Source organism: Euwallacea similis, chromosome 16 (assembly GCF_039881205.1).
Source record: "Euwallacea similis isolate ESF13 chromosome 16, ESF131.1, whole genome shotgun sequence".
NCBI classification, from domain to species: domain Eukaryota; kingdom Metazoa; phylum Arthropoda; class Insecta; order Coleoptera; family Curculionidae; genus Euwallacea; species Euwallacea similis.
This window is the reverse complement of record NC_089624.1, coordinates 570,344-589,891: the sequence shown is the minus strand read 5'-3', so window position 1 is coordinate 589,891 and position 19,548 is coordinate 570,344. Positions and strand designations below refer to the sequence as shown.

The window sequence follows — 19,548 nt, the reverse complement described above, 5'->3', positions numbered from 1 at the left end:
TTTTTGTTCATGCACATCTTGCGGCCCTTCTACGATTCACCTATTTTGGGGAATAAAAGGAATGAAACGCCAATAAACTACAATAATACTCCTGGCTAATATTAATATTTTTTATTTTCAGCTTTGCTATTCATGTAAATTTTAACAGTTCCGTTACTGTAAATTTATAATTCCGCGATGCATTTGACAAATTTACGAAAACTTTTAATGATAGTGAGAGACCTCAATGTTTTAACAGTAGTTCAACCAATTGATTGCCGTATCGTTGATTTCTGGAAGAAAATTCACAAAAAAAACTCAATGCGATGTTGATGAGTTTAGCTCGATATTTCTAGTGCTTTCAGTGGTTTCAACGCGTGTTTTAAAGTCATGTGATCGTAAGTTAAAAAAAAATCTATCAGCTGAGGCTAAAAGCAAGAAAAGTTTCAGTGAAAACTGCGAAATTTTTTTTACTTATTGGGGGTAAGTAGATCATCGATTTTTAATAAAAGTTAGATTGAGATAAAGAGTTTGTGAGTGATAAAGCTTTCTAACACTAGTCGGCGTGTTACAAGCAAAACTGAATTAAATGTGTAACAATATGCGGACACAGGCGTATGCCCCCTGAACGCCAGCCCGACACAAAGAGGGCAAATAAAACCGCTTTACGCCACGCCCTCAGAGTCTGGAAGCAGATTCCCTTCAATCTTGAGGAAAAAGTCCTCAAAACAATCTTTCAGCGTAGACTTAAAAAAAAATCATCACCCCCCCAGAATTTAGTTGTCTAATAGAGCTTATCCAGGAGAAGCATCTAGATCCGACGAATTTTTTCATACACGTAAAAATAGCGAAAAGTGATCAAAGTCGGCAATAGACTGTCTCAAGTAAAAGTATTAACTCTCCATGTTCTATTATTTTAATAGTTCTTGCCCGGTGCTATTCCCGCATAAGAGATTCTTGGATAACTCAGCTTCATGACTAGAATAGCACACAGATCAACAGAGTTGCATTGAGTTAGAAAATCTGGTTTCTGAATTTTAAACTCTAAAGATGAAGTGAATAGGCCCTCAGAACATATTGCATATGCAATTTTTTAATTTAAAGTTTGGGGCGTTAAATACAGAGTGAGCATGTTCACCAATACCTTGGTGGTTCACCAATACTTGTGAGGCAAAAACTGAGATAACCTAGGCTAGGTACTACCAGGTTAAATTTTTGTATAGCTCTATAGTTTCTCAAGCACTTCTTCCAGAGTTTATCTTACACTTAGCGACATATTAAAGTCGACAAATACCTGATTTGAACTAAAATTTTCAGATTTCACTATTTTCTTTCTGCTTCCCCGGAGAAATTTACATTCCTGACTTATATCACTTCTTAACAGAAAACGCAGAGTTGGGCTTCCAGGATTTCCCAACGCAGATGAATGGTCCTGATTATCTCTACATTTAAAAATTCCCCCACGACTCTATCCGTGGCTTCTTGGTTTCAACCAATTTCCTTTGCCATTTTCTATCTAACTCAGCAATTCTGGTTTAAAAATTCTTCTAATCGCAAGTTAGTTTGACTGGCAGAAATATGGTGAATGGGGTGAAAATGTAGCTTTGCAAAGAAAATAATCTCCATTGAAATGGCGAAACTGGTCCATGTTCTGATTTTTGCATTAAGACAATTTGTTTTGGCTTTTGCTTCACCTAAAGGAAAATTACGCTAAATTGAATTCCTTGAGAGCAGATTGCATGATCGTATCTTTAACTGCGCAGAACACGAGCTTGATATTTTCCGTATCTGGAAGGTGTTCGGAACCACATTTAAAAATTCCCAAAGCAGCATGGAACCAAGCAAAAGTTACATTAGTGATGATGTAAATTGGATTGTAGGGTACAGACCTGTGGCTGTTGTAAAATGCGAGTAACACTGCCTTTCTGGATCCGGATTCTCTCTTAGGTACACCTTTAAGATGTATTCTCTGGCAGCTATGTGGTCTTGTTTTGCGCCTGAAACCAGCTTGTTAGACGATAATTCTATTTTTAGTTAAAAGTTAAAAGATTTACCAACAAACTCGGGAAAATAGTCTACTAAATGCGAAACCATAATCTTTTCTTCTAACAGATCCTTTTTGTTAAGGAACAGTATAATGGAGGAGTTTTGAAACCATGGATAAGTGATAATGGTTTTGAAGAGTGCTTTAGATTCTTCCATTCGATTCTGTAATAAGAATGGTTCCCTCCATTATTTTTTATTAATTGCCAGTGTGTCGAATCGTAGATACTTTAACTCTGTTGTGTCGTAGACAAATATTTAAATAATTAAGCCAATAAAATAGACTAAAATAAGTTCTATTCGCTTGTAAAATTGATTTGAGAAAACAAGTTACTCCCATTCAACTACCATCAGCAACAATGTTATGTATTTCTAACTGAAAAAAAAAAACTAAAAAAGGACCGTAATTGACCAAAAACATCTACATGCACAAACTAAAATAAAAAAATTGAGTTAACGTACGTCTCGGATGCGTTAAAATCAGGTTTAAAAATTTGAATGATTAAATATTCATTGAAGTTGCATCATCTAGACATCCATTAATTAACTCCAATATCGGACATTTTTTTTAAATAATGTACTGCAATCTTCTTGAGAGCGATTGCTAGTTGATTAGACAAACTTAATTAACTATGTAAAGTCCTATTAAGGTCTTAATGAAGCCAAATCAGCGGAGAATTTAGTACAAATCACTCGTTCACCTCATTTTCAGATTCGAAGAGAATTTGGTCATATTCGCTCAGAGCCACCAAAAAGATGATTGAAGTCACATTTTCAAAACAGTGAATCCATTTGCGTCTTTCTGACCTTTGTCCTCCAACATCGACCATGCTATAAAACATTATTTTGTTTCTTTATATTAATTTTTCTTCACACAAACATACCGAAATATGATACTATCCAGATCAAATGGATACTCCAAAATTCCAGTGGTCGGAGCCCTAGCTCTTAAAATGTCTTGTTCGGTGGGCAAATAGTCGTCAGATTTTATTCTGTCCAGATCAGAAAGATAGCTGTTGAGATATCACATTGAATTTTACAATTAAAATAAAAAAATTGAATACTAAAGTACTATTTAGCAGAGTCGGTGAGCTGATATTCCCTCCGTCTATCATAACATTCTTGTATGCCACTGTCGCGCCATAAGTCCTCAATAGCATTTACATAAGGGGGTTCGAATGTAGTTACAGTTTCATAGTCGACGTTTCTAATAAGTTCAGCCTTTTCCTGGAAGGAGGAATGAACAATGTTCACTTTAGGGTGGTTATATGTAAAATTTTTTAAATTTTGAAAACGCACGCGAATGTTCGCAAACATTCGCGAATTTATGCGAACTTTGGAAAAATATATTATCATTTACAACTTAAGGTTTCGTCTATTGGTTGTTCTTAATACGACGGTTATCAGTCTATTTAACTAAAATCATTAGGATTTCCAAAGGGGTTTGGAAACCAACAGTTTAAGAAAAACATGCTACTAGCGACTCTTTACCAAAATGTCGGCAAATTTCGGGAATATCACACGTCCAAGACTTCATCAAAAGTTTTAGTTTGAAGAATCTTCTGTGAAATTTGAGATTTACCAGCTCAATAGCTTTTCTAAAATGGTTTGGAAATGCAAATTTAACAAAAACTTGGAACTCTAAACTTGCTTTTTTTGTAAATTTTGTACAAACTGAAAAACAATTAACACCACTGAGGCTCGTGTAAGTTTGAAATTTGTTTTAATTGCATTATATTTGTAAAACGTGCGTCGCTGACTTCAACACGTGTTTGCAACCCTGAACATTCTCCTCAAAGACTTGAAATTTACTAATCGATTAAATTCAGTGGCGTTCTTAGGAGGGTACGAAAAATGATGAAAATTTGTAAAAAACTTGAAACTCTAGATTGGTTATTAATACCTTGTGAATCTAATAAATTCTTATAAAACTCACCTCACTAGCCTTTTCGCCGTATTGAATTTTAAGCAGGTCCATCGCCCTTATCATGCTCTGCATGGCCATGAAAATATTCTGAAAAACCAACTTAATAAAGCCCCTTTTATCTTCATCAGAATAGCCAGCTCCATGAATAATTCGCATTTGCTTGATAAAAGTCGATTTTCCAGACTCGCCAGTACCTGTTCAGTGTAAAAAGGAGAACTCGTGCAGGATTTTGAGTTGTTGGTTCACGTACCAAGAAGAAGAAGCTTCAACTCTCTTCTAGCATCCCTTTTGTCCCGTTTCAACTGTTTTTCTATTTCAGCGTTTATGCGTTTCTGCTCTTTGGCCTCATCCGACTGGCAACACGCCATTTCTTGAAGACCCTTCTCTAATGGAAAAAAATCGCCGTTCAATAACAATTTTTTCCAGATTGAAGTTGTCGGCCTTGCTACCACGACTGACCCATTCATACGCTTTTCAATTATTATATTAAGGTAATCTTGTTATTGTAACTAGATTGCGGAAGCCGTAAGTTAGTGTCAGATTATCTCCGTGGAACTGAACGACTACTGCCTTGAACATGTGTTCTTTGAGACCTTCAGTGCGGCTAGACGATTGAATAATAATTGTATGAAATAATTGACGAAATAGCTTTAACTATTTTACTGAGAGCATAGCATTAAGTAGACAATTTTAATTTTCTCAAATTAAATTTAGGTTCTTCCTGATAAGATCAGCTCACAGGCCAGATTAGGTTACTCAAAAAACGGTCGCGTAGGTTATCCTGGAACTATAATGGGCATTCAAGCAAGATAGAGAGAGACCAAATGTGTCTGAGAGTATTCCACTGAGAGGTAACTGACTAAACATAAAACGTGGAAAATCAGCAAAATTATTAAGAACAGACAAGCCGATAAATGGGACTAACAGAAACTATAACAGATTATTCAGGGCTGTCTGCCTGTTTAGACTTGACTGAAAATATGATCGACAATAAAAAGCTATAAGTTCCTTAAGTCGATCCTGATTCGTCTAGTTCGACGCTTCTAGCTCGGCTCTATAAAACATATCGAAAACCAGATAGAAGAATTGCTCCTTCTCATCGAAGATGGAGACGAGTTATCATCCTGACATGCTGAGTTGTTCATGCAGAGATGCATGCCCGGCCCAACACTGTCGACTTGAAAAAACTACTCAAAGAATAAACAGAAATTACTGATGGCTTAGCGTCTTCAAAGTTCTTCTCCTTTTCCAGATTTTTCCAGATTCGGACAAGTTCAAATAAATGGAGTTTCTGGTGAGCCAGGGAAATGTGAAACGAGCAGGAGGAACGAGTTTCATAGAGGAAACCAAAAAATAAAGAGAGTTGATTTTTATTGCCACCATTTCGGAGATATCTGATAGAAGAGAGGGAGGCAGAGCAGGATGGTCCATCGAATATCGCGAAGGAAGATATAATTGCCTGGAAAAGATTTGTGGACAGAAACTCTGACGCGTGAAAAGTACGATGTTTATTGAAAAATGGTTTAAATAAATTAAACGGGCAATTGAAATTAATTATAGATAATAAGTACATACAAAAACAATATATTCATCTGTGTATGCACTAATAGAGGTACATACCTACATAAAATAACTAGGAACTATTTATTCGTAAGACTCTTTACAAATAACTAAACATTTTTATAAAGAAAATAAAAGGACAAAGAAAACTTGAAAAGAAATTATTAATTATCCTAAATTATAAAAAATGAGAGTAAATTCGTAGATATCGCGCACTTGGTACTAGACCTGAAATGCTTTGAAACTAAATCGTAAATTATTTTAGTAAAGCAAAAATGAATATTTGCACATTTTCACTTATATCCCATTGCCTCAGCCATAGGGCCTCAAAGCAAGACAGGAAAGTGCTGCTTTTGTCATCATTGGAAGTACCATCTTTATTCGTCTAAGTGTGTAAAAAAATGATCTAATTTTGCTTTCGTCTTATAAATAATCCCATCAATAAACAATCTATAGTACAAGTCACTAGAAATCCTCATTTTGGATTTGACAATACTGATCTTGATCCAATTATCTTAAAAATTTTGACCCGACCTTGATTCAGGGGCTATCGTCCTACTGTTTCCAGGCGATCTATATTTCTGAAATGAAAAAAAGCAATTTTTTAAAATTAATTTGCGATAATACTGTTGTTCACTATATAATAAAGCATATGTTTCAACCAATTAGTTATTAGTATTTTGTTAATTCTGCCAATCAGAGATGGGTGCATAATATTATGGCAGTGAGTGTTACCAAGCAATGCTATGTTATCTTTGTTTGCAGCAGTGAGTAATACCGAATCGTGGATTCTAATTGCTTTAATGTGTGCTAATATCATAATATGTGGTTTCATTGGTTAGTTGATGGTTTTTAAGGTCCACCCAAAATATGAGTTTTATCTGCATTCAGGCTTCCAGAAAGTAGCGCTTCAAGTTCCAGAATTAATGTTAAACCCAAATGATTTAGTAAAAGAGTTCATTTATGGTATTTGCTGACCCAGTAATACATACACAAGAGATATATGATTTTTACCTTTTTATTGAAATAATCCTTGAAGAGAATTGAGGTATGAAAAATAGTTTCTTATCAAGCAGAGTGTGGTAATCCTGAAGGTTTCCTAAATAAACTACATATACCATATTATAAATAATCGTTTTATGGAGAAATAATAATGGGTAAACATTGGGATGGTCTATGATTCTTCATGAAAAAACCTAAACGTTTTTTTCGGTATACAGGGTGTAATATAAGTAGGGGTTTTCCTTTTAACACGACATAGACTTAAAAAAAACGAAATATGCGCAGATGAGCTTTAGCAAATTTTTGTACAAAATTTAAATTAACTTCTGTATACAATAGTAAATTCAATTTAAAGGAAATAAAATGTCCTACAAAAAATGATCAGCTATTGTAAAAACGCAAAAAACATTTAATGTTTACTGTTTTTATGCAATTTACCCATGCCGCTAAAAAATCAGTTGTAAAGTTTAGCTCCAGGTATTATTTTGATAAAACATCACTATTGATACTATTAAATTGGCAATTATTGTCCATTATGCAATGCTATTGCACAAGAAATAATTAAAGGAAAACCATCTTTTCTAACAGCATGCACAGAGTCGTGGATAAGGCGAATGACAATTTGTTACATTTGTTGCGTAAATGAAACCAATGGCGACAATTTCGAACACCCTTTAGTAGTAGCTAAAGATATGGTACTTATTAAAACTTTTATAAGTGCATATTTCGGTTATTTTTGAGACTTTAAAAAAATGTTATATAAAAATACTACTTAGGTTTTTGAGGTCTATGTCTATGTGTTAAAAGGAAAACTCCTACTTATGTTACACCCTGTATACTGATCGCACAGATACAAAGAAACACTTAGTGAGGTAGACAAACATGCAGTTTATCATGAGTAAATACCACGGCACTTCTTTGCGTAGGTTTTCAATACTTATTAGAAATTCGTTGGTTACATTATCTTGAGCTTCCCCACTGCTTTAAAAGGCATTAGTAGGACAAAATAAAAGCTTGTTTTGAGAAGCGCATATATTTTTATTAGCGAACTGTACCGACTACAAAATATACAAATATATAAAAGTTATCATCAGTCCATAGTATGGGTTTTAGTGTAGGTAGTATTAGTATTTATTACGAAAACATATTATGCATTATCTAAGCCTATTCACAGCATATGCTTAATGGTAAATAAGTTTTAGTTAGGAAGTGTTGCACATTTTATCGACAAGGAGTATATGTGTTCTAATTGTGCAAATTGTGTACCAAACTTTGGTTTATCAGCTTTGTGTGTAGTTTTTTACAAATTTTTGGTCCAAAGCTTAAAAATTATAATATAGTAGTTGTGCGAGCTGCGGGGTGTATGTGAGGTCCTTATTTTAAATCCTGATAAAGGACGTAGAGCTATCAGACCTTGATATACGACCCAGTCTACAGAGTCATTTAAATATCTGGAAACGGGTTAATATCTTCTAAGATTAATCTACTTTTTCTTCTGTTCTTTCCTTTTTTCATATTTCTGTAGGGTTCTATGACGAGAGGAAAATATTCCAGGGGATGATTATAGAGCTCATTTCCAATAACAAAAAATGTCATATAACTAATGGAAATGTTCGATAATTACATTAAATATTGTTGGTTTGTAAAGAAGTTGTTGATTGCAAAAAATTTAACGAAATACATATTAAACGTAAATAACATAAATGGAGTTTAACTAATTGACATATTTAACGCAAAAACGGTTCAAAATGCCTCCCTCCTTTTTACTACATAATCTGCTTCGTCTAGAAACCGAATTAGGGGCGCGGCCAATTTTGCGCATGGATCGGCACGCTTCTTGTATTCACGTTATCAATTATTCTGTGGAGTTGATGGGTATTTGAGATTTTAAGTGACCTCAAACGTAAAAATCCAGAGGTGTCAAGTCTGAACTTCGTGAGGGCCAGGATGGAACGAGGAAAGTGGTTAGTTTGCTTTAAAGTCTGATAAATTCTCACAAATATTCTATGATTGGGAATTTGTCGTTTTGAGAAATTACGTTGATACAATTTAACCACTTCAAGCGCGCTACCATTAGCAAAACCATATATAAAAACCACGTTTATACGTTCTTCGTTAGTAAACATTATTGTAAATAGAAACATGCTTGATAGAATGAAAGATAATGCATGTTAACTTTATTCTTTTTCAATAGATATAGAACAATATTGTTAAAAATCGAGAAAAATGCAAAATCTGAATATTTCTAAAACAATTAAAAACCGGATCATTAGTTATATAACCATTTTTATTGGAAATGAGCTGTTTAATCATCCCTCGAAATATTTGTTTTCATCATAGAATACTCTGTATAGACACCCAATATTTTGTTTCTCAGTTAAATTTCACTGTTTACCCTACTGTTTGAGTTTTGCTCATGTTTACGTCTAGAAATGAATTTTTTCAGATGAGATATCCAGTATATCCCTTCAGATATAAATTCTACTGTTTTTATGCGCATTTTGAGAATAAAATTTATTTATTTCTTTCACAAAACTTGCAAGTTATTCGACGATTTGTAAAAATTTGCATTTTGAGCAACTTTATGAGTATGACTCCATGAATGAAATGTCATGTCGTGTATACCTTTATGAGTAGTACTCACGTCTTATAGCAGCAGTAAGCTGTAAGCAAGTAAAAAGGCTTTTCCGGATCCATGTGTATTGGCAAGTTTTTCATATTTTAGGATGACGAGTCTCCTTTAAATTTCTGTCAACACTACTTGGCAAAACCAAGCTTAAAAGCAACAAATTCTACTTTAAAAAATAATAAATCTCACTTTAGGTCATTAGTTCAAAAAAAATTTTAGCAGCAATATTTGGCAGCTATTCAACAAAATTATACACAGCCTGAAAAAATCTGGTTAGTTCTTATCACCCTTTATTTACACAACACATTACAAAACCGAATAATTATAACACCTCTGTGTTTTATTGTTAAAGAAACTAGTGTCGTTACTATTAGAGAAAATAGATTTAGACATTTGATGCTTTGAGATCAACATACCTGCCGTGCACTGGGTATCCAAATTCGAGCTCAGGGGATGCTGAACCTCATTATTCCTATCCTCCCTCTTCCTCACACATCGTATGGCCAGAAGTCCGAAAGATACCAGGACCGGGTTAACACCCGCTATTATGAAAGGCAAAGTTAAGTCCTTTTGCATCGCAAATATCAAGCCGGCCACATATGGACCTAAGGTGAGAGGAATGCTGGCGACTCCCAGGAGGAAACCTATAGCTTGGGCTCCTCCGTCTCGTCCACAGAGTTCAAATGCAATTGGGCCTATGAGGCTGATGAAGCAGCCATCGGTAACACCCATTCCTAGGCATATGAACAAGAGCAATGGGAACACGTTAACTGAATAGGCCAGGAGGATTGTGAGGACTCCTAAAGTGAAGAGTGCTAGTTGCTGTAAAAGAATTTTGTTTACGTTGATCCTGTCCACCAGCCAACCGAACACTAATCTACTAATGCCCGAGGTCACTCCAATACAAATCACTGGAAGATTTGAATCCAGCCCTGCCGGGAAATTCAACTCTACGAATTTCATCATGTAAACAGATGGCACTAAATAACCGAAAAGGCACAACCCGAGCACAGAAGTCCAAATAATATATTTCGTATTTGTCAACACTGAAATGTTGAACACATCCTTTACGGACACTTTCCTAATGGACATCGATTTTTTCACCGGCTTGAACAGTATCGCGACCGCCATTATTAAACTGGCGAAAATGCTTAGAGCTCTTAAACTCCAAACAAGGCCGAAGTGCTTTACAAGAGATTTTAGGACATAAGGCATGATTATAGTGAATGCTGAACTGCCAGAGGTCACTATCCCGTTCACTACACCCAGGTATCTTTTGAAGTAATGGCCTAAAACCGCTAGGGATGGGGTGTAAGCTAAGGCTCCTCCAAGACCGTACATGATACCGAATGTGATGCAAAACAAAGTTACGTTTTTGGTGCAGAAGGACGAGAGCAGCATTCCGCAGGAGGCTATAAGTCCGCCGAAAAAGGTAGTTTTCCTGATGCCTATGTAGTCTGTCAGGATGCCAGAGACTGGTGATATGAAGAAGATCATCCCCATTGCTAGAGATCCGGGCAGCGCTGTAACAAGAAATACTTGTGAGTTCAGGTTAATCTGTTCCTTCATAAGTAGCAGCAAGTAGTTCACAATTGAGGCAGAAATGATTAAATACAGGGCGTCCGGGTAATTCTGAGCCCAAAAGTACTAGTGGAACTAGTTTGTTATCGCAAGTTTAGAATTCATGTCCAAACGAGTGGAAACGAGTGTGAAGAAAATCGAGATTGAAATGTCCGGCTTAATACTTGACCAAATGGATAAGAGAAATTTTTTAGTTTTCAAATAGGTAGAGGCTGTAAAGTTTTTGTACGTTTCGAATCGGTAATTTTGCTTAGATGATTCAGTCGAGTGCTGGCGCGGCTACAAACAAGAAGTTTATTATACGGGCCAGAATAACGATCGGAAAATTAATACATGAACAAGAGTACAGCGTTACAAAAACGCACTGTATTATTCGCGTAATTGAATTTACTTACATCTTCAATTAGACTATTGATTAATTACTTGCAAGACTTGTATGCAATAAGTACATAAATACTTGGAATTAATGAAGATCCCAGACAGGATTTTAATGAATTAAATAGAATCTATGTGTTCCCTTGAGTTCATCGGAGCTAATCCCTCAATTAAATATTCAGGTCAAATTACCAGGAATTAACAAGCTAATGGCAAATAAGTTAACGCGGCGTTTTTGTGCAATTAACAATCAACATACTCTATTACATAATTACTGTCCTTTATGGCAAGTGGTTTGAAAGGGGATATTTCTTCTTCTGTTCAATGTAACAATTATAGCTGGACGTGTAAATGTAATAATGAGCGCAGAAAGTAATACTCTTCATCACGCTCATTGAAGTTGTCCGAAGGACGCAGGAGCAATCAAGTCAATCAAGTGCGGTGAAGACACTTTTACGCATGTTGAGTACGATATTCTCCGCAAAACGTGTGCGGTACAACATTTTTTCGAATAATTTAAATTAGCATTCTCAAGAGGTCAAAAAAAGTGTGGTAATATACAGGGCGTAGGCTGAAAAAATGACGGGTATTTCCGAAAGAGATCCCATTCGCAAAACATTTCTTTTAGTATTCAAATGATGAGGAGCGAAAGAACCGAGATAAAATTCATTGGAATTTGCTAGGAATTTTTGTTTATCCACAAGATGAGATGAAAATTCAAAAGTTGAAGAAAATATGGACTCGGGGCAAAAAAGGAATACGGGAAGATATTATGAAATTAACACCCAATTAAGAGGAATTAGAAACTCTAATTAGCAATACCAGTAAGTGACAAAAAGGAAAATATAGGGTGTTGCTTAAGTACGTGGCCAAATATGATGATTCTTTGGATGATTCTAAGATGAAAAATTTATGTAAACATAGTTTCGGTAATGCTTCGTTTTCAAAATACGAACTTTTTTAAAAAAATCGTTTTTTTGTAAAAACCTTAATAATCATTTAGCCGATTTTGTTAAAATCTGGCAGTGCTATTTATGATTATTATTGTTATTTACGCGCCACTGATTTTTTAAAAACTTTTATATCTTTTCGTATTAAGCATCTAAAAATACAATTTGATGCGAAAAAATTGGAGAGACAAAAAATTTGTATTTTTAGTTGCTTAATGCAAAATAAATAAATAAAACAGAAAAAACTGACGGATTATTTGAAACACATACTTACATGCTTTTGCAGGCGCATCAGAGATCCCCTGAGCGTTCAGGTCGTCATGATATTCATTATACAAAACTCCGTAAGAATTTATAACACCGAACAAAATTCCATTACAGAAAAACGACCCTAACATCACTAACCAAGCGCGTGTTCCTCCATCTGCCGGAGGGTGATCGTCCTCATTCTCGTGCTTGGATACAGGGGTGTTTGTATGGGTATCACCTTCCAAAAATCCCTTGCTCTGCTCAACGTCCGCGGTACTACCCGATTTATCCATTATTGTCGAACCGATTTTTTTTTTATTAACAGAATTGTTACATTACTCACAATTTAAGTAAAATTCTGGTTCCCACATGGAAATCAGCTGTTCGGCAGACGAAACGTGGCCTTGCCAGAATGCAGGAGTACTATCTAATCGGGCGAGTTCTATTTTATATTTGGCAAGTTCAAGCAATACTAGCGAGTACGTGGATCGTAAACGCGTGCGTATGAATGACTTCTCTTGTATTGGTATTGGTAATGGGAGCTCCTAAATATGTTTACAATGGAACAACTACGAGAACAGTAACAGTATTATGGTGTCGGGTTTCCGACCGTCGTACCACGACCCGACACAAATTCTAGTATTCTAGATTCAAACGTCACTGAAGAGACGCTTCATTTAATAGGAAATTACATGTTTTATATAAGAGTTACTGGAAATAGGTAAACACAGGGTAATTGATGGTCGATTAGACGTGTACGAACAACGGGACACATGATCTCTGCTTGACTCACTCTAACTCTTATATAAAACACTTGACTCATTCTAAACTTAAAATATTTTGATGAGTGAAGAATGATGCATGTCGCTCGTTAAGGGCGACTTTATGCTCTTGGTTATCGCTGGATCCTAATGGGATGTACTCGTCTATGTTAACAAGGGTCCTTAGATAAGATGTTCAGGGCTACATGCTAACACACTAGTGTAAACAATTTGACAAACTCTTTACGATTTACTGGTATGATGTAAACTTGTATTTTAACTTACCCTACAAGTAAAAGTCCAGTGGGGTAAAATCGGGACATCCGGCAGGCCTAATCGCACTGGCACAGACGCCTTGACCAACGATCGTCAAAGAATTCACGGAATCCTTTATTTTCTTCTGACTGCAATGAGCCGGTACAGCGTCCAGGTGGAACAACAAGTGTGACAAGTGGGGCTTCATCTTATGCCTGCAGAATGTTCCCTGACCACGGCCGAGTTTTCTATTTAGTACTCTTGCCAAACCAATCTCGTTATTCGGATCTACATTGTATCGTTTTTTTTCTAAATTTTTAATCCTTCATTTTTTCAGAAGAATGGGGAATAGTGGGAACACAACTTGATAAGACGTATTTCCACGTATTTTTCGACTATTCGCTGATGGTGTGCTTTTATGTTCCCTCGAAATTTTTTATGTTCGTTTGCGGCACATATTTCAAAGTTCACAGGCGGATTAATGATTTACACTGACATAGTTGCCATGGTTAGATAATAAATGCCTTAACATGAAAATCAGTGTCCGAGTTTCGGACCCAAACAATGTTGCTGCTTTGGAAAAACAAACGGGAATTTCTCATGCATAATATATTGCGTCCTAGCAAACACACATTTGATAAAAATAGTTAAGTATCTGGAAATCACTTTGAAAGTAGATTGATGATGCTATAGGTCTGATTAGTATCGTAAATCTAACTAGATGATTCACTATTACGTAGTAGTTACTGAAAATTGCTGAAGCACTTAAATAGTGTTTCGAAATTGAAAAAAAAACGTCATTAGGTCTATACGTCCATAGCAATTTGTGCAGAAAGTGTTTACACTTTTAGTTATTTGATAGCAACGAATAGCATTTAGGTATTAGAAAATAATTACCTAATCTTTCAGGATTGGAATATCTTTAATTTCCAAAAAGACTAATAAAATAATGGTTTTAACACAGTACGCAGCTTGGATTTTTCCATTTATTCTCCAATACAATTTACATTTTAAAACCGCCTCCTTCCATATTTATCCCAGATGTGTATTAATTTATTTCGTAATTGTCAAACCCGATTAGAGAACAATACGTATATAAGCTGATATCAAAAATCAACACGATTAACTCGGAATCCTGCAAATCCAATTATTACTAGTTGGTAGATAATTAGTTAATTATCTTTCGATTAATACCCTGTAAATCTTGTAGCACTACAGGGAGGCTCAGAAACATGGGTACAAATTAACATTCACAAGTAAAAAAATAGAACTATTGATCGAAAGTTACCTCATCACAAAAAGAGCTATTTCAGGATAATTTGAGTTCTAATTCGATGAAAAAAAACATACTCTAATTGAACCTTACACCCCTCAAATTCTATCCTAATTTACATACTTTTCACGCTTTCGAACACGTCTCCCCTTAGTATGCTCCCTTCACCCTGCAATAGATTTAGACGGAAATTCCACAAGTTGACAAAACAAAGGGCTCGAACGCCGGCCCTGTCAAGTGCAGAGAGGGGCGTCGGGACGCCCTTAGGGACGCCTGCGCCACAAGGGCTACACCAGATCAATCGTTCATCCACCCTAAAAGGACGCCTGACCACAGATTTGAGCAAAATAGTGATAATATTTTACTTTTGTTAGTGCTGACAGTGCGTCAGAGTTTTAATGTAAGTAATGTTGATTAATTAAGTATGTTACTTGGAATTTAAGTACAAATAAATAGCCCAGAAAAGAATTTTGTATTGTGTGTAGACAGAAAATCGCGCGATCGCCGAGAACGTGGATGTCGATGATAAAAAAAATTAGTTCTGATTTAGAATCCTCAATAACTCGAGGTTCCAAAATGTAAACTTTTCTCGTCATTCGTGCTACAATTATGACAAGTTGCAAGCATTTTTTTATGTATACAGGGTGGACATCTTTCGGGAACTATAGGAGATAGCAGGAATAGCTTATTTCCAATGCAGTTTTCGGAGACAAGTTAGTTAGCGTTAATGATGAGACATTTCTCATAGTCTCTTGTATATATGTTATAAGCAAAAGCTCCATAGGTATTTATTATTTTTTATATCAATCGCCAGCCAATCAATCAATTAAAGGCGCGTGATTTGCCAATAGATTACATTTCTAAATTCATAAATTTTGTGATTCAGAAGCACCGAAATGCGGTTAACACAGTCGAAGTCCTGAGATAAGTCGCATAATGTGACCACACAGACATTACTACTAGTTAATCCAATCTTATAGGTTCTGCAGAAACAATGAAATGATATCATTAGCGAAGGATTCGTAAAGATGTGACATTACAAAAACTCACCCACACCTTCTCCTGTTGCAATATGTTGATTGTGTGGAAAAATGTTGAAAGAATCTTTTTCTATTTCGTTGTGCTTCGCAATCGAAATGACAGTTTTACTGTTATGACCTCAAAGTATGTCGAAATGAAGCTCTTTCGATAACAATTTTTTGAAGCTGGCAATTGGATAGTCCCAGTATTTACTGCCAAATTAAATATTATAAATCTCTTCCTTAAAAGCGGTAGAAATTGACAATATTGAAGCTATAGAACTTGCTGAGTGTGAGGAAATAATTTTTTAGATACAATTTCAGTACTCTTGATGGAAATAATTTTGAAATTGCCTTAGAAGATCTTAAATTAAATTATTGATTTGTGTCCTAAATTTATACAATATAGCATTTAATGACTATTCTTATAAACGATGCTTGAGTTTTAACGGTGTTTAAGTCAAAAAACAAAGCCCGATTAGACACGTTTCGTTTTCCTTCTGCGTCTGAATAGTTTTTTTTGAAAATTTATGAATAATTTTCTTTTGATGCCTGTGTCTGAAAAAACTTGAGAAAAATCCTGCTGCTACATTTTCGGTCTACAACCGAATAAAGTATGTGCCTCTAAATTTCTATAGCAGATCTTGTACATGGTGTCCTAGTTCAATTTAACTTTTAAGGCAAGTCTCCAGATAGGTTCAATCGAATCTTTTTTTGTTGCAATTTGGGCCTGAGCACTGCTGAAACTAGAACAACATGGACATATAAAAAATCGTAAATTAAAAATATTTATAGTATTAACTTAAAAGCTTGCTTAAAAAATTCGATAAATAACAAGTATCTTTCTTGTTTCAGCGTTCGGATGGCTTGTCTCACGGACTGTTTCGACATGGTCCCGCCACCCGACAGCATCCTGTTCATGCCGCCACCACCAGCACCCATTTTCATGTTCCCCAACTTAGAGAACCATAATTCTACAAACTGTTTCGAAACACCGTCTTGCGACGCCGCCACATATTTCCTCAACCACAAAGGTACCTACAAAAATCTCAATAGGATTGAGTATATTGAAATGCCTAGCAAAGGTTGGTGAGCAACAAGTTTCTAATATTATGATTTGAAGTTGAATTCCTTTGTTTGTTATTTTTGTCTCCCAGAAGTTTGAATTTCAATGTTTAATTCAATGATATTGCTTTTCAACCGACTTTCAAAAAACAAACCTCCACGATTATTTTTTCTGTGATTTCGCTTTTTTATTTTTCCAGAGGCTGAAGCAAAATGGAACGTATCGGGTATTGGTGACACATGGCTCTTGATTCTTGTAGGTTCTTCCATAGGAGTTCTCCTATTAGGGGCATTGCTCGCTATGTTTTTGCTGAAATGCCGAGAGTAAGCTAATTACTGATAGTCATTTTAACGTCGCGTTTACAATCTGTTTTAACATTCCAGAATGCACCTATTTACCAGTCCAGATCATTGTTCATCACTTCACGGGCAAGATTTGCGTGCGCTCAAGCATCTAGACCAAAGCAATTGCAACACTCTTGCCAACGGCAACAGCAAATTGATTCATCCCATCAATAGCAGCTTCTATAGTCCGACTCCTAATCTGCACGATAATCGTATGGTATGGGCTGCCATTACTCCTAGGGGAACCGAACATTTCATTTCTGAAAACTACTCTAGGTAAGAAGTTTAACAGTTTACATTATCGGGCGATTCAACCAGCACCTTACGTCTCGTTCTTTGATCCTTCTGCTCAGATCAGTCGTGGTTAGTCCGGGATTTTTAATGCCATTTGGTAATAGTCTTGGTCCCCAATGGATTATAAATCAATATCTCTAGGTTTCAAGGAATGTTGGATAGCCCATGTCGTTATATCGAAGTTCTTTGATCAATCTTTCCATCGCCAATTGCTTCAGGAGACTTCTTGTAGATGATGCATGACAATAAATCGTAATCTTCCAATAGCGCCTAAAAATCCTGAAGAGGTACCTGCTGACTTATGCTAGAAATTCGCAGCATGAGTTGATTGCATGGACTCTAGAATGGAGCAACTAAAAAAAATGACTGAAGTTGAGCACCGTTAATTAGCGAACATTAGCGATATGAGATACTGAGTACTCACGAAAGTGGTCTCTTAACATTCACGGCTAATATCGCTGACTACTGTATGTCTCAGGTCAGAAATGTTCACTTGATGCACTGAATGCGAGAAAAAGCTCTATTTTAAGTTCTGTTATTTATTTGGTGACCACCAATCGAAATTGTGTTACAAACCACGCGAGACTGCTGGAGGGATGAAATTGATACCGGATTAATTAAGGGTTAAGCCATCAAATGTTTTCCATACTATGCAACTCATTAAATACTTAAGATGTCTTTCTAAGGTACATAAACTTGTCCATAGGAATTTGATGTGCTATGAGCCCTCTGAAGACCATTACGAGTCAATAGACAACTTGCCGACTCAACAGCACTGCAATGAAAACAATGGGCATGTGGCCTATTATGGATACCACAAAAGTTCGTTCTTAAGAAACAAAATAATTATTTAAAATCTTATTCCTTTCTATTCCTTTTCTTCGCAGCATATGATTACGAAGATCCTACTCCTCTAATAGACAGTTACCAGATGGACAACATTGAATACGTCGGAGACCATCAATACCAGATTATCGGTAAGATCCAACATTGGTCGACTTCAAGAGACTCAACAGTTGTGCAACTCTTTGTGTTGTGCAACTGCCATTGCTGAATCACACACTACCTTTGAAACAGAATTAATGGGAGCTGACGTTATTTTCGCTCCGAATTTCAAACAGTTGTAACACTGTTGCACAAAACTGTTACTTTCTGTTGAAGATGGCCATTGTATTGAAAAACACAAAATTGTGTTTAGGTAATAATGACATGAGATGCTCTACTTTGGCATACGCTCAGCACCCCCTAGCAAGGGAAATGTCGCTAAGGAAGCCAAGAGTGTCATCCCCTACGCGCATTGAACACCCGAATTTACCCCCTTTGAATATGATGCCCCAAAGGAGTGCCAATAACACCCTAAAGAAGAATACTTTGAATTATCGCACTATGGATCCAGGAAAGTTGCCCAAGTATGGTCTATAAGAAGTTATTTAAAAAAGTCATAAATATATTTTGTTTTTGTTTGAATTGTTATTTATACTAAATATAATGATTTAGGAAGCGAAATACTTAAAAAAGTATACTTGAATATAAGTGAAAATTTATATTAAATACAGGACATAAAAATGTGAATTGATTTAAATGTGATTTTATTATAGTTTCTTTGGCCAAATTGGCCGAGTTAATGTAGTTTTTGATTTACTTGTAATTAAGTTATGGTAATTAAATGTACGAATCGTATTTAGGCGACGGTAATAAGCTATGGTATCAATTATGATAAGTATTAATACACCTAAGTGGAAAAGTAGATGTGTTCTAAAATACCCATCCAATTTTAAATAAAGCAGGATAAGATTTATAAAAGAATAATGTATTTATTTTCATAACTGACCTGACTTTTATACAACTGGGCCTAAGTCGTCCCCCCCCAAGTGCTTAAGTGGGCTCAGTCAACAATATTATCATTGAGATATTTCAGGGGATGATAGCACTCTGGAAAATAATAAAAACATGCTAATAGACTCATGGTCAAAACGCAGCATATGCGATATACAGGGCGGCAAATTTTCACATTTTTTTCTCATATTTTCTGTTTTTTTTACGTATGCCTTGAGTTAAATTTCGTACACTATTTTTCTTTAACAACCTTTAATAGCATTTTCTATTATTTTGCAGAATACCATCGTTCCCTGAAATATCTGCATGATGATATGTTACACCTTATATAATTTCAATTAACTTCCATCGTTGAAAACAAAACAAGACAAAAAAACAATAAAAAATTTTGCAACAAGAATCCAA

At 35.6% G+C, this 19,548-nt stretch overlaps 3 protein-coding genes across 6 annotated transcripts; 1 reads left to right on the top strand and 2 right to left on the bottom strand.

The window, feature by feature from the left end:
- Positions 1-1,628: 1,628 nt before the first annotated feature.
- LOC136414050 (G protein alpha q subunit) lies at positions 1,629-4,482 on the bottom strand. The gene is made up of 8 exons (XM_066397843.1): positions 4,200-4,482; positions 3,959-4,143; positions 3,095-3,249; positions 2,907-3,035; positions 2,724-2,853; positions 2,034-2,187; positions 1,869-1,976; positions 1,629-1,767 (listed from the first exon to the last, which is right to left on the bottom strand). Exons 1-8 carry the CDS (start codon positions 4,414-4,416, stop codon positions 1,685-1,687), a joined length of 1,161 nt encoding a protein of 386 aa, XP_066253940.1. The 5' UTR covers positions 4,417-4,482; the 3' UTR covers positions 1,629-1,684.
- A 999-nt stretch (positions 4,483-5,481) lies between these two features.
- kar (monocarboxylate transporter 10-like protein kar) lies at positions 5,482-12,938 on the bottom strand. Of its 3 annotated transcripts, XM_066397723.1 has the most exons (3): positions 12,321-12,934; positions 9,557-10,663; positions 5,482-6,090 (listed from the first exon to the last, which is right to left on the bottom strand). In XM_066397723.1, the coding sequence occupies exons 1-3, from the start codon at positions 12,586-12,588 to the stop codon at positions 6,083-6,085; spliced, it is 1,383 nt and encodes a 460-aa protein (XP_066253820.1). In that variant the 5' UTR covers positions 12,589-12,934; the 3' UTR covers positions 5,482-6,082. The 3 variants fall into 3 exon arrangements, with proteins under 3 accessions (XP_066253820.1, XP_066253821.1, XP_066253819.1); XM_066397724.1 differs by lacking the exon at positions 5,482-6,090 and having other exon boundaries at positions 6,874-10,663; positions 12,452-12,576; XM_066397722.1 differs by lacking the exon at positions 5,482-6,090 and having other exon boundaries at positions 6,892-10,663; positions 12,321-12,938.
- A 3,527-nt stretch (positions 12,939-16,465) lies between these two features.
- LOC136413996 (uncharacterized) lies at positions 16,466-19,116 on the top strand. Of its 2 annotated transcripts, none has more exons than XM_066397778.1 (6): positions 16,466-16,637; positions 16,869-16,992; positions 17,053-17,289; positions 18,014-18,129; positions 18,195-18,284; positions 18,506-19,116. In XM_066397778.1, exons 1-6 carry the CDS (start codon positions 16,466-16,468, stop codon positions 18,727-18,729), a joined length of 963 nt encoding a protein of 320 aa, XP_066253875.1. In that variant the 3' UTR covers positions 18,730-19,116. The 2 variants fall into 2 exon arrangements, with proteins under 2 accessions (XP_066253875.1, XP_066253874.1); XM_066397777.1 differs by having other exon boundaries at positions 16,466-16,688.
- The last annotated feature ends 432 nt before the right edge of the window (positions 19,117-19,548 follow it).

Bases quoted from the DNA above. Each gene is read 5' to 3' on its own strand.
- LOC136414050 (XM_066397843.1), bottom strand. From the start codon at position 4,416: ATGAATGGGTCAGTCGTGGTAGCAAGGCCGACAACTTCAATCTGGAAA. The intron at 4,144-4,199 runs GTACGTGAACCA...TACACTGAACAG, and splicing joins GTTGAAGCTTCTTCTTCTTG to GTACTGGCGAGTCTGGAAAA. The intron at 1,768-1,868 runs GTCTGTACCCTA...AACACCTTCCAG, and splicing joins GCATTTTACAACAGCCACAG to ATACGGAAAATATCAAGCTC.
- kar (XM_066397722.1), bottom strand. From the start codon at position 12,588: ATGGATAAATCGGGTAGTACCGCGGACGTTGAGCAGAGCAAGGGATTT. The intron at 10,664-12,320 runs GTAAGTATGTGT...TTCTTGTTACAG, and splicing joins TGATGCGCCTGCAAAAGCAT to CGCTGCCCGGATCTCTAGCA.
- LOC136413996 (XM_066397777.1), top strand. From the start codon at position 16,466: ATGGCTTGTCTCACGGACTGTTTCGACATGGTCCCGCCACCCGACAGC. The intron at 16,689-16,868 runs GTTGGTGAGCAA...TTATTTTTCCAG, and splicing joins TATTGAAATGCCTAGCAAAG to AGGCTGAAGCAAAATGGAAC. The intron at 18,285-18,505 runs GTAAGATCCAAC...AATTGTGTTTAG, and splicing joins CCATCAATACCAGATTATCG to GTAATAATGACATGAGATGC.